Genomic DNA, 14652 nt, shown 5'->3' on the forward strand with positions numbered 1-14652 from the left:
TGTTCTTTGGTGATATTAATCGACAACAAATCATGGGCAAACCACTTGGTTCATCTAGGCATTAAGATTCTGAAGAATCATCAATTGTTCATCAAGAAACAAAAATGCTCATTTAGTCAGAGCAAGGTAGAATACCTTGGTCATATTGTTTCTAGAGTGGGTGTAGCTGCTGACCCCTCTAAATTGCAAGCAATTGTGGATTGGCCAATACACACTACTGTGAAGGGTCTGAGAGGGTTTTTGACTCTCTGGGTATTACAGGAAGTTTATTCTTGGGTATGGCAAGATATGTTAGCCATTTTATCAACTCACAAAGAAAGAAGGGTTTCTTTGGTCACCTAGTGCCCAAGATGCTTTTAGTCAATTGAAACAAGTGATGAGATCTCCAAATAAGGTAAACCTATTGCCTTCTCCAGCCAATCATTAGGTCCTAGAAACGAAGCATTATCCACTTATGAGAGAGAGTTTATTGCAAATGTGCAGGCAGTGAAAAATGGTAGAATTATTTGTGAAAAGAATAGACCACCACAACCTTATGTACTTTCTCAGTAATAGGGCTTATACTCCATTGGCCCCACAACAAAAAGGAGAGAGAAAGAACAAGAAAATTGAAATAAAAAGCACCAAGATTTTAACCACAAAAATGCATATACATATATTTATATATATACACAAATGAATATGTATATGAATTAGAGTTTGCAAAAGCTATAGCAAAAGAAGCTGATACCCAAATTAATTTCCCTTTTACGCCTGGGGAGAGGGAGAGAGAGAAGAGTGGCAAAGCAAAAAAGCGAAAAAAATTGAAAAAAAAAAAAAGAATGATGACTCAGGCTCTTCTAAAATGGAGGAGTGGTGTTGGTTGGTTGGGTTAAATTCATTTTATCTCGTTTTTTATAAGAAAATAAATCAGGGATTTCAGGACGTCCCTTTTTTATCTCATTTTTAAATTTCTTAGATATTTTTTAAAAATATAATTGTTACAGTGGGAGACTACTGCGGCAACTGCTTCAAATACAGTTTCTTTCTTTCTGCACGTTCTATTTTCTTTCCTCCACTTTCTCTCCTTGCCACGTTTTTATCATGTCCTTACTTTTTTACTTTTTATTATTTTTACAACCTGTAATAAAAGGGGCAATTTTGAGATATTAAATGTTTCACCGGTTCCAGCACTTCTTCTCCTTTTTATTTTTTTTCCTTTTTTTTCTTCTAATAAAAAGAATTTTAGATTTATGTTTTTTTTTTTACAAAATTGCCCTTGTTTTGATGTATCAAATTCAGTTTTAGTTTTAGATTTTTTTTTGTTTAAGGGGCTTTATAGTCCTTTTCTTTTTGTGAAGCCTTGAGACACCAAACTCTCTTTCTGGCTTTCTAATATTAAAAATGAACTGTATTGTTGTTGACTAGAATAACTCGTAGGAAACTAAGTCTGTTTGATAGATTTGCGCTTGGTTAACTAACGAATCTGTACTTAGTTGACTAGTCAATCCAGCCTACTTTAATTCATAATTGTTTTGTCATTGTTGTTTGCATAATGGACAGATATGTGAATGTGTTCCATTTTGTGATTTTTTGTTGTCAGACAAATCTAGGTAGACTCTAACTAGCTAGACGTACTAGTCAATTAAGTTTAGTTCTTGCAACTATACTTTCTGTCATTGAAAAACTTGTAACTAATTAGGTAGCTCATTTGACTAGTTTACTGTGCAAAGTTAAAATTTTTATTAGTAGGATATTCCGCCTAATACCAATTTCAATTGGTATCAGAGCTCTGCTCTTGGTATACAGAGAGTAATCTCTGAGAGTTACTGGTATTGAGCAGGCATCTCACCATTGATTGTGATCGTGTTACTGGCTCTTATAACTCACATCCGTTCTGTGTTGGAACAGACTATGCTGCAGAGAGTGAGAAGTTCACCGACAAGCCCTCTTTATTCCATCGTTTCATAAATACATTCTAACATGCTCAAACGATTACACATACAATATGGCAGCTACCAGACAATCACAAGACATAAAACCTTGTAGGATGGATGTTATACCCATTATTCCGTAATCTCTGCTATCTAACAGCATTTAGTTGCAGAATATAAAGATGACATACACTGATCAGATTGTAATGATAAAACTGCCTACTGCAAAAACTCTCTCGGGTCGGTGACGTAACCAGTCAAAGCTGACGCAGCAGCCGTATAGGGGGAAGCGAGATATATCTGGCCTTCCTTGTGACCCATTCGACCTGGGAAGTTCCTGTTTGTTGTCGAGACGCATACCTGCAAAGACAAGATGGTTAACAATCTACCAGTATTTATTTTCAATACAATTGAAATTAAAACCAAGATGTTCTCCTTGCAACAAGGTTATCTGCAAATTGGGTTATGAACCCCAAAGGCAGGGAAGTCAGTCCCAATTCTATCGAAGACGACATAGTGAAATGCAACAATGCGTGACGTCCAGCTGCCCCAAGACAGGAGAGCACAATAGATCCTTATGAATGTGTTGCAGAAAGGATGCACTCGCCTGAGGTTCATTTAAGCGTGCATGCGTGTCTTTCGGACCACCCATTTAAGCACCGCAAGTGGGACTTGCAGGTGCGTCACATCCAGCTTCCTCAAAAATCTGGGAGCAAGTCTTGCCACCAGACCCTGGAACTGGCAGACTATACACGTCCATCCAAACCCGCAGATTTCAGAATATACAATAAACAAGATTTCATTTATCATGCCTTTCATAAAATTTCTTGATAAATTTATATATACAGATGTTGTCACCGAAGCACTTAATTCTGTAGCTTGACAAACGTTTTGGGTAGCAGGCACAAGAAATGTGGGAACTTTGACCTTTTTCCCCTGCAGCAAAGGAATTAAATCTTGAAGCTTAAACCAAGAAAAGAGAATTTCCAAAAAAAACATTCAGATGTCAATTGAAGTCAGCATTACAGAATATGTAAACAATATCCGAAGTCAGCATCTGTAAACAATATCCCAATACTCATGTGACAAAGATTTGACTCCTTACAGATGCTAGAAAAACTCTGGCTGCAGCCATAAAATCCTCCGTTTTTCTACCAGTACAAGAACCGATATATACTCTGTCAATTTTCACATCTTTGCATTCTCTTGCTAAAGCACGATTATCTGGAGAAGGAGGCTGGAATACAATTCTTTTTATGAATTAACCATGGAAGAGAGGCAAAATTACAAATCATTGAATATCTACAAGGGAGATTAAACTATAAGAGACCAATCTATGTGCTGCTCACCTTTGCCACCAATGGCTCCAATTTTGAGATATCAAATCTGTACTCTTTAAGAAATCTAAATGCACACAAAACAAACTCATTAATACAAACGAATTCCAAAAAGCTAAATCTCACAAATCTTAAGTTAGTCAACAGAAGGAATAAAAGAATATGCATATTATAAAAAGGAATATAAAAGAATATGCATATTCAAATCCTAGGTATGCTTAACATCCAATTCTCTTACATCTGCTGTAGATTTACAAATGATGATAAGGTAGTCCGTGACAACCTGAACTAAACTACATAAGATGATGACCACATGGTACTTTAAATGTGACAGTTCTACTAGTATATTTTAAAAAAGATGAAGATAGAATGATGTCTCATCCACTAACATAACATTGTCAAAATTCAAATGCACCATCAGTGCGTCAAAAGTCCCTCAAAACCATAGGAAATACTATTTTAAATATATCGCATTAAAACGTTATTAAATCTAATAGGAACATAAGAGTCTAGAGTGGATGTCCACGTTGAAAGCAAAATACATGCTTCAGAGTTCAAACGTTATAAACTGGATCATGAAATGGTCTAATAAAATGTGGATAATCAGTAGCATTAATTACCTTGCTTTAGCATCACTGTAAACAGGTTCATAGGGAACAGACGTCTTATCCTGCAGTTCAACATTAAACATTATATAGCCTGTGCTACACAACACAAATGTATGTGAGATTCAAAAAGAACAAATTTGTGACAGCCACCCACCAAAAAATAAAAAATAAAAAAATAAAAAATAAAAAACGTGAAAATGTTGTGCTCCCAACTCCATTTTACTGACTCTAAAGGAGGGGAAAGAGAGGGAGAGAGAGCCATCGTAACATTGAAGATTTGTAGCACTAACCTCAAGGTAATTAAATGTAGTGCTATCAGCAGGAACAATACCATTTTTACCTCCAGCCTCAACAACCATGTTGCATAATGTCATTCGTTCTTCCATCTGTCCAGCACAGGTTTGTGAAAGAGTAATTAACAGATACAACCAGATGAATGGTATGATCATACATACAGTAAAATTCACTTACAGATAAGCTTTCAACAGTGCTGCCAACAAATTCCATAGCTTTATATGTTCCACCAGCAACAGTTATTTCACCAATAATTTGCCAGATGAAATTCATTTATCAAGGAGACAACAAGCCTGGATGTGTTATATATTAAACAAATAAAATCATATGATCAGTCTAACTTTTATAATTTTAACTTCTTTGTATATGCAGACTGAGTGAAAAAAAAAATGCTTTGAGAACAGTTAAACTTACTTGCAGAATCAAATCTTTGGCAAGCAAATAGTCGGGCATTTCACCATCCATCACAAATCTCAATGTTGGTGGCACCTGCAATTTTAGAAGGAAATCAGAAAAGTACGAAAACACAATAAAATTCACAGAAATTACTGCAAACAATTATAACATTAAAGTATGAGATAAAGCAGTACTGCAGAAATTGTGAATCAACAGATACAACAACCTGGATCACTCATAGCTCATATTGGAAAGAGAAACACATTTAGCTTATCAAAAAGCATAATTCTCCCTTTTCGGTTCTCTACATGGAGTACTTTCCTGTTTTCTGAGTTTTTAACAATGTCCAATGATTTGTTTTCAGACATTCAGACCTCAGATTGAGTGAGGCTGCAACATGTACCCTTCTTGATATTGCCTTCATGATCCCAATGAACAATATCAAATAATACAGTAAAGTTATGGCTTTTATAAAGTCTAACCCGTAGCTTCAAAAATCAAAGGGAAACCAAATGAAAACCCCACCTCCTAGTATTAGAACATAATATAAGATGAAAACATCTCAACTTGGGCATGCAGACGTGGTACTTGTGCTTAATAAAACTTGAGTGTCACATGCAAATGGTACTAGAGCCAGTTGTTTCATATGGCATGTATCTAAACACCTCACGCAACACTTGCTTCCAGGACATATACAACAATCTATAACTGTATAAATCAATCTAAATCAACCATTTACTAAAATCCTTTCAAGTGCACAATATCAAAGTTTCATGAACTCATCATGCCTGCCAGTGCACTTTCGAAAACCTTTAGCAGTTGCCTTGTCACGTCAACAAAACCTCAACTATTCCAGTCCGCAGTCTACACGCCAAACAGCACAAATCGTTTGAACTGAACTGCTCCTTCCCAGTTTTGCATTCCATAATTTTCATAAGAAAATGTCAAAATAATTCAATATTAAAAAAATTATAATTACAATTAAAAATCATAACATATTTTTCAATAATATCAAAATATCCAAACACTTGATTACTCGCAAGGCCAACCCTGTAATTTTTGGGCCCGAGTCAAGCTTCTGGGCGGGGGCCTTTGAGTTTTTAAGTCCTTCGATGTGTCATATATATATATATATATATATATATATATATATATATATATTTTTTTTTTTTTCTTCATGTTTTAAAAGCAAATACAATAAAAGAGAAAGAGTTTATAAGACATTTATGAAACAAGGAGTCCTGTGTCAAATAAAATAATTTGATGAGGACAAGTTGGCCGTATCAAAAAAAAATAAAACATCAAACAAAAATTTAATCAACATGTAAACTTATAATTGCATCAAAACATCCCACAATCAAGTTTTCTTCCTATCCTTTTTCAATAGATAACATAACTAAGTCACTCAATCTCTACCGAATACAATATACTATTTGACCAATTTCAAATAAAATTAATTTCATAGTTTGAAAATTAGATTATCTGAAGTTGTATTCTTCTAAACTGTATGAGATAGTTAATAGGTTGCTTTCTTAAAAATTTTGTGTAATTTTTATTTTTGTTAAATGATGAAGGACTAAAACGGATAGGAAAAAGAAAAAGAAATTAAAGAGAAAGAAAGGCATTTGCTTGGATTGAATTCCTGCCAAGTAGTCAAACCAATTTTTAATTCATTTCACCAACACAGTAACAGTTCAATTTTGAAATATTTTTTATTTTCTATTATTTATTAACCTACAACCTAAGGTAAACGAATTTCAGGGCTAGGCAGTCGCCACTCTCGGCTATCCTTAGGGCCTGCCCTGATTACTCAGGCCGATGGAGCAAATCGAGTACATAGACATAGACAAAATTATTTCAATGGGATCTTATATTAATTTTCCAAAATTTTTGGTTGTGCTTGCTTTTCTTATCTTCGTCGTTATAAGACCATCTCCAACTCTTAGAATAAGTCTCAAAATTTGCCTTCTATACCCCATTTCACTCCAACCCTTGGCTCAAAATTTAGTTTTGGGTTAAAACTCAAATTTTGACAAATTCGGACCAGAATTTGAGTTTGGGTTACTAAGTTGGCCCACTTGTGCGCGTGGACTCGACGCGCAGGCCCTTCATGCAGCCACGCTTCAACGTGTGAGCTTGCTTTATGCTTCGACAAATGGAGAAATTTTTCAAGGTACCCGATACTAGACTTGGCATTATAGACCTGACCCATTAACCTGAATCGACCCACTCGTTAAAACTAGTATTTGGGTGAGTGCTTAGTGGGTCATGTCGTTAACGGGTGAGCTCTTTAATCACCCGTTAAATAACGGGTCATTTTTAGTCAACCTGCCAAACCTGTTAGCCACCCGTTAACACTTGTTATTGGCGGCTTTTGAGTAAATTCAATAGACATAACCAAAAAAACCCTCGTTGACTCTCGCCGTCTCACACTCTCACACGCTCTCCAACCATTCTCTGGTTCTCCTTGCTTCTGGCTCCTCTCGCACTCTCGCTTTCTATTTTCTCTTCAATCTTGTATGACTCATGGCTTCTTCTAGTTTCTTCTGTTTCTCCGCCATTTTAAGTTAAGTCGTGAGCTCTGCCTTTTTACTGTACTTTTTCTGCTCTTATTTCTTCATATTTTTTCTTACATAAAGATGGTTTGATTGGCTTTTCGAGCATCAATAATTTTGATTTTTTGAATTAAAATGTGTAATTTAACAATAACTGTCTGGTTGTCTTTCAATTGTTCACGTGACCACTATTTTGATGAAAATATTGGTTTTTTTAGGATTTTAAGTATGATGATTGATTTTTCCGTGCAAAATTATGTGTATTGATTAATATATTGATGCTTAGCTAATAGTTAATGAGGGTTTATTGTGGCAGGCTCTTGTTCTTTGAATGTCATGATTTTTTATCATATTTTGTGTTTTTATGAATTGGGTTTAATTCTGTATGTGAAATTTTAATCTTGGTTAGGGGTTTTGGTTCTTAAAAGTTGCTTCCTGGGATTGAAAGTCCTTTGTTTAAATTTTTTTATTTTATTTATTTATTATTTATTTTTATTACTTGTATGTTAACTGATATGATTTTCATTTACATGTGAATTTGTGATCTGACCAGGTGGGTATTGAATCCTGAAAGGCACTGATCAGAACTAGAGTTGATCTCATGAGTTGTTGAGAAGACACCAAAGTTGCAAAATCCATCTTCCCCAACCAAAATCCTGCATTCCACCTATATAGTTCATCTCATGAGTTCCTTTTGTAAGGGTTTATAATATTTGTAGTGACTACCCTCTGTAAGGTTTGATTATATTTATATGGTCAATGCATTTGGGTACTTCTAAAATGTGTTGGAACCTCCTGCTTGAAATCTTGATTGAAATATGTATAATTTGTATTGGAATGCAAAAGCCCAAAAAAAGAAAAAAAAAGTTGTTATTAAGTGGTGAAATGGGTAACTCACTAACTTAATGTGTTGAATTTGAGTGACTTGTTAACTTAACGGTTAGGATTAAGGTGACTTGTTAGCTTAACGAGTCTAGTGAATGTTGGGAATAACCCAAGAATTAAGATTTTAACCCTAAATCACAATATGATATATAGAACAAGAAGACTTACCCATCTAAGCCAACGTGGTTGTCAAAAGAACTCTTCTACTCACTCAAGCCCTTTATGCTCTTATGGTGAGAGAATCCTAGACTTAGAACCGATGCTTTGTGAGTAGGGAATCCCTTTTATTTATTGATGACTGGCATCCAACTTCCATCTATCATGGGTGAGTTGGTTATCGTCTCATATCATCACAACTTGGAAGTTATTGAGTAGTGGAGGAACGGTTTGTATTCAAAGCACATTGGATGTATTTCCTCAATTATAGGATGTTGGTTTTACACATATTCAAACTCTAATGATTTGCATTACCAACATATTACTTCTCCTTTATCTACTAGTTGAGTCCACATAGGATTCTTACTTTGAAATCTGATCCAAACCTAATAAATAATTCCGTTTACAGGCCAGTACACTAGTTGAGCTGGTGTTCTCGGCAAATAAATGCGTGACACATAACAAAAAAATTCAAGCTAACTTATTTTATCAATGCAATTCATAATTTCCCCTAAAAGTGAAAGAGAATTTGGAAAAAAACCACCCCCCCACCAAAAATTGACAGCAACCAATCACCCAGCCGCCACGAACTCACGGCAAGACAACGACCCCTCCATTGATGGCGATAATTACAACCTCTGATCAAAGTGCAGGGGTGGCCGACGACAATTTATAGTGCCTTTCTCCGATGTAAGGGAGGTTAGAACGAAAAATAGGAAGGTAGAAGGAGATAGAAAGAAAAATGAAAGGGGAAGGGAGAGATGGGTGGGCATGGGGCGGAGGTCAGAGGCTCCGATGGGAATTTGAATCAGTTTATTTAATTAACTTTTTGTTCAAATTTATTTTCTGAAAATTAGAATTAAATGGGAAGATTGTTTGCAACGTGTCAAAACAGAGGCTAGGTGTCTAATATAAGCTACGTGTTAGGTGTTCATATGTTGGGAACACTAGCTATGGTACCGGGTACGCCAAAATATTAATGCAGAGAGATTAAATTTGTAGACTAAATTTTGTAAACTAAATAATATGGAAGTTGATGATTGTATTATTACTTAAACATTGATGAATGTACTCATTTCCTATTGGTGACATATTTAGTCTGTAAATTTACATTACAAATTTAATCTCTCTTATGACGACCTATCCCTAATTTTCATTGGAATTTCTTTTTCCGTTGGTGTGTTTTGACAATTTTACCCTTTTTGGACAAAAGTGGAATCTGACGTGGACATTGTTTTCAACTGTTATTTCCTTTTCCTGGTTTCGTACTTAAGTAGTATTCGTTGTTACAAATGCATGAGCATAAGTTAGACCCGAATCATATTTGTAACGAAAAAGCTACGCTCTGTTAAACTACATGACCACGAGTACTTTTGTACACGCGCGTACAAATTAACAGTGTCAGAAACATTGTAAGGAAGTAGATTTTGTACATTAAAAATTGTTCAAAATCTGAAATCAAATTCTTCCTTTATTTGGTGAATCCGTGTCCCATCTCCCTCGCACAAAACAACCAATCATCTCCTTGATTTCCTCCTCACCACCCAATCAATTGCTTTCCCTCATTTGAAAGCAACCAATCAGACTTTATTACCATGATTTACACCAACCAATCAGAAAACTCAACATTCTCTCTCTTTTCTCTCTCTCCTTGAAGCACTTTTTCACCCTCTCACTCTGCGACTCTCTCAAACGAGCATTAAACCCTACAAACGTGACCTGAAAACCATACCATTGAACTCATCTCGACCCCACGAACACAACCATGCAACCAGTTTCAAGAGTGGTTGAGTTTTGACTCACCAACTCGGAAGCTCTGACTCGGTGAGTTTTGAGTTGACGATTTTCATATCGAGTCACGGTGTTTTAGGACTCGGGGAAGCTCCTACTCAACTCCCTAAGGGTCTTAGTCAAGGTTTGAGGAAGAGTTGACATGAAACAACTCGATTTCAAGGAGTCAAGTTTTTTGCCGAACCTTTCGAGGCATTTTCAAGCCACTTCCCATTCATTTTTGGACTTCCAAGAGGTACAATCTTGTTCTACTCTTCATAAGATTCTTAACTTGCTCATTTCTCAACCATTTTTGATGAAATTTATATGGAAATGAAGCTTATGAAGAGTATAACAAGATTGTACCTCTTGGAAGTCCAAAAAATGGACAGGAAATGGCCTAAAAATGCCTCAAAAGGTTCGGCCAAAAACTTGACTCCTTGAAACCGGGTTGTTTCACGTCAACTCTTCCTCAAACCTTGACTAGGACCCTTAGGGAGTTGAGTAGGAGCTTTCCCGAGTCCTAAAACGCCGTGACTCGGTCTGAAAATCGTCAACCCAAAACTCATCGAGTTGGAGCTTCCGAGTTGGTGTGTCAAAACTCAACCATTCTTGAAACTGGTTGCATGGTTGTGTTTGTGGGGTTGAGATAAGTTCAATGGTATGGTTTTTAGATCACGTTTGTAGGGTTTGGTGTTTGTTTGAATGAGTTGCACAATGAGAAAGTGCCTTCGGGGAGAGAGAAAGAAGAGAAAGAGAGTGCTGAGTTTTCTGATTGGTTGGTGCAAATGATGGTGATGAAATCTGATTGGTTGCTTTCAAAGGAGGGAAAGCAATTGATTGGGTGGTGAGGAGGAAATCAAGGAGATGATTGGTTGTTTGTGTGAGGGAGAGGGGACATGGAAGAATTTGATTTTAGATTTTGTACAATTTTTAATGTACAAAATATTTTTCCTTACGGTGTTTCTGACACTGTTAATTTGTACGTGCGTGTACAAAAGTACTCGTGGTCATGTACTTTAACGGAGTGTAACTTTTTCGTTACAGATCCGATTCGGGTCTAACTTGCACTTACGCGTTTGTAATGACGAGTACTACTTAAATACGAAACCAGGAAAAAGAAATAACAGCCAAAAACAACGTCCATGTTAGATTCCACTTTTGTCCAAAAAGGGTAAAATTGTAAAAACACACCAACGGAAAAAAAAATCCAGTGAAAAGTAGGGACCGGTCGTCACAGCTTACCGCCTTAAGAAAATTTTGTCCTCGAAATTTAAAATAATTCGTTACACAAAATTCGAAAATAGGGAGGATAAAATATATGTATGTAACGAAGAAATTAAGTCAGAGTGGTTGTACAAAAAGGGAAAATGTCGCTCCGTCACGATCGGAGTGCATTAATTCTTTTTTCATGCCTCCAACTTATTCTTTCCTTCTTCTTTAGTACAATACTATAATATAATAGTTTTCACAAACCAAAACATCGAAAATATTTATATGTACTAACATCCCTTCGAAAATACATATATATAACAACAAAAGGTTAAAGTAGTTATACTGATTTTAAAAATGAACATAGGATTTTTCAACTACGCACTCGAGTGTTGCGTATTTCGAAGTAAGTATATAGTAACCTTGGGTCGGGCCTATGTAATTTAATAGGTAAATACAACAAATACATAAATAAGTACTAACGTAAAAGAATCTACCTATTTACTTGCTTAACTAATCCAACGAATAAGTCATTGATATTACGATTTGCAACCCGCGATATCGACAACTCACTGTTGTCATGATAAGTAAGTAAATAACTCCCGAGGGAGCAATATTACCATCATGCTCCCATTGGGAATTACACAAACAACTTCTGGTCAAGCCTCTACCGTGCTCATGCACTACCCCCTTGGGCAACAACAGCAATAAAACAATTATATATTGTGAACTCTCACAATTGAACACTTGTTCGTAAAACTCCTATGTCAAACAAGTGTTAAGTAAAGAATCTCCATACTACGTCTCAACAGTGTCACAACCAAGACCAAAAATAGTAGTCGTAGTTACAAGCAGTTCTAACAGAAATAAGTGTCTAATACGATAATGCTACCACTAAAGAGGAGATAAACGCAATATGCCATGAAGATCCAGATAAATCGTTCAGATTGGCTGTTAGTCTGAGGGAGAAATGTAGTTGGTGATGAAACTTACTACACGTGGCCTTCAAGAAGACATCTCCAAAACTTGGAAGTAAAACACTCATCACGATGAGATACCACAGTGACGTACCTGCCATGTAAGCAAACCATGTAGTCCGCAACTCCTTAGCAAGCAACTTCATAGTAAAGCTCTCTCGAACTTAGTGAGAAAGTAACTACGTCGAGAAGGCTAGAAGAATACTCGAGAATTTGAGGATCAAAACAAGTCCATCAAATCTAAAGTACTAGATAACTGGATTGGATGCATAACATCAAACTACAATAGTAGTTTTCGAGATATTCAATCACCACGGAAGATTCGTTCAATCGAGTATTTGTTAGGTGATTGAGAAATTAATGGTCACAACTACACTTCCACTGTCAACAGTGCTCTTAGACAATGCATCATTTTCAAGGCAATACGAAATGCAGTAGGGTAGACACGTACGGAAGGTTGACTGGAATGCCTTTCAGTACAGAGGGGTAAAAATGGGATTACCCGTCAAAGTAGGTATTGATCGAAATGTCAGAAGACCCAATAGGTTTCAAGACTGGGCAATTTTACCAAGAGGTGTAAAATGTTGTCCATTTGGACCAACGGAACACGAATTGACTCCTCAAGTCAATCAATGACTAAAATTACGTGAAGTAGTGAAATGACGAAATTTAGGAAATTATTTTGAACTCTATAGGTTCACAGGTATGCGTGAGTTACCATGATTATACTTACAACCTTGATTAATTAATGTTACGAGAATTGTTGTGCTATTGTGAAATGCTAAAATAATCCTACGGGATGCGAACGTAAGTTACTTTGTTGACTAGAATTATTGAATTGTTATGGTATGATTATATTTACGTTATCTGCCTATCATTACTGCACCACGGTGATAGTACTCGCCCCAAGGCCAGGGCCAGGGCCAATCCTTTAGGTGTATGTTCACATCCATACCGTTCGCTCGCCTTGGATCCAAGTAGGTGCTAGTCCTATCGTACAAATTGCATCAAGCAATTCCGACTCATATGTGACTGCGCTTCGACGCCAGCCTTCACGTTTACTTATTAAATTACTTGGGCCCTACCCAAGGTTACTATATACTTACTTTGGAGTACGCAACACTCAAGTGCGTAGTTTTAAAAAAAAAAAATCCTATATTCAGTTTTATTATTAGTACAACTACTTTAACCAGTGGCGAAGCCAGAAATCGTCAGGGGGAAGGGCGAAACTTAAAGAGGTAAAATATCTCAAAAATGTAGACAACCAAATCGGAGTAGACAATGTTAACGTTGTTCATAATTTATCAATACAAACCAAGGTTTTAAAAGACGCTAGACATTGGGCGGACGGCGGGCTGGAACATAGGCTAGGCTTAAGCGGATTTACATAAATTTATTATATATCATATAAATGAGTACATATTGCACTTAATAAATGTACTACATTCTATAAATAAACATTGAACCATACTTATGTTATTTTAAAAAAAAGAAAAGGATAACAATATGTTTACACGTTATTTGGGAGGTTTTTTTTATTAACAAACAATATTTTAATTTATCTTAAGGGGGAATTAGCTAAACATCTTATTGGGCTAGCCATAATTAAATGGTTCAGATTCGCTTTCGAATCTAACACCTGCTATTTGGGAGTTTTAGGTAAGTATCTTTATATGGAATACAATTGAGAAAGAGGAAGATGGTGGAATAGAGAAAATGATGAGGAAATTAAAACGTTAAAATAATTATAAAAAAAAAAAGATAATACAAACAAAAAGTCAGCAAAATATAAGATGGTGGAGTTAAAACCAAAATGTGGCGGGCCCAAACTAAAAAGGAAAAGAGGGGATACGAGTGATGACTGGTCCCCGTTTAAATAATTTATTTCTAGGGGGATTAGAGGGGCGAAATCATTTCATCATTTCTAGGGGGATTAGAGGGGCGAAATCATTTCATCATTTCCAGGGGGACCAGAGGGGCGAAACCATCGCTCCAATGCTAGATTTCCGGCAAGGGGAGGGGTGGACACCCCTCCTTGCACCACTGTAGGTTCGTCATTGACTTTAACCTTATGTTGTTATATATATGTATTCCCGTCAGTACATATAAATATTTTTGACGTTTTGTTTTTGCGAAAACTATTATATTATAGTATTGTATTGAAGAAGGAAAGTATGAGTTAGAGGCATGAAAAAGGAATTAATGCGCCCGATCACGACGGAGCAGCATTTTCCCTTTTTGTACAACCACTCTGACTTGATTTCTTTGTCACGTACATATATATTTTATTCATCCTATCTTTGAATTTTGTGTAACAAATGATTTTAAATTTCGGGTACGAAATTTTCTAAAGAGGGGTAGATTGTGACGACGCGTCCCTACTTTTCACTAGAATTCATTTTCCGCTAGTATGTTTTGACGATTTTACCCTTTTTGGACAAAAGTGGAATCTGATGCGAACGTTGTTTTCGACTGTTAATTCTTTTTCCTGGTTTCATACTTAAGTAGTACTCGTCGTTATGAACGCATGAGCATGAATTAGACCTAAA

At 36.1% G+C, this 14652-nt stretch overlaps 1 protein-coding gene across 2 annotated transcripts; it reads right to left on the bottom strand.

Moving 5' to 3' along the window:
• Positions 1-1913: 1913 nt before the first annotated feature.
• Positions 1914-4767, bottom strand: LOC125475865 (3-isopropylmalate dehydratase large subunit, chloroplastic-like). 2 transcript variants are annotated; one of them, XM_048581220.1, is made up of 8 exons: positions 4567-4767; positions 4330-4445; positions 4190-4244; positions 3871-3949; positions 3263-3317; positions 3019-3150; positions 2521-2849; positions 1914-2273 (listed from the first exon to the last, which is right to left on the bottom strand). In XM_048581220.1, exons 2-7 carry the CDS (start codon positions 4423-4425, stop codon positions 2532-2534), a joined length of 735 nt encoding a protein of 244 aa, XP_048437177.1. In that variant the 5' UTR covers positions 4426-4445; positions 4567-4767; the 3' UTR covers positions 1914-2273; positions 2521-2531. The 2 variants fall into 2 exon arrangements, with proteins under 2 accessions (XP_048437177.1, XP_048437176.1); XM_048581219.1 differs by having other exon boundaries at positions 3871-3920; positions 4149-4244.
• Between the last annotated feature and the right edge of the window lie 9885 nt (positions 4768-14652).

Source organism: the organism of the source record quoted next, unplaced genomic scaffold (assembly GCF_019419815.1).
Source record: "Pyrus x bretschneideri cultivar Hongxiangsu unplaced genomic scaffold, Pyrus_bretschneideri_v1 Contig161, whole genome shotgun sequence".
NCBI classification, from domain to species: domain Eukaryota; kingdom Viridiplantae; phylum Streptophyta; class Magnoliopsida; order Rosales; family Rosaceae; genus Pyrus; species Pyrus x bretschneideri.

Excerpts from the sequence above, each read along its gene's own strand:
- LOC125475865 (XM_048581219.1), bottom strand. The coding sequence starts at position 4,425 with ATGAATTTCATCTGGCAAATTATTGGTGAAATAACTGTTGCTGGTGGA. Across the intron at positions 4,245-4,329 it reads GCACTGTTGAAAGCTTATCT|ATGGAAGAACGAATGACATT; the intron begins GTAAGTGAATTT and ends TGTGCTGGACAG. Across the intron at positions 3,318-3,870 it reads TACAGTGATGCTAAAGCAAG|ATTTCTTAAAGAGTACAGAT; the intron begins GTAATTAATGCT and ends GTGTGCATTTAG.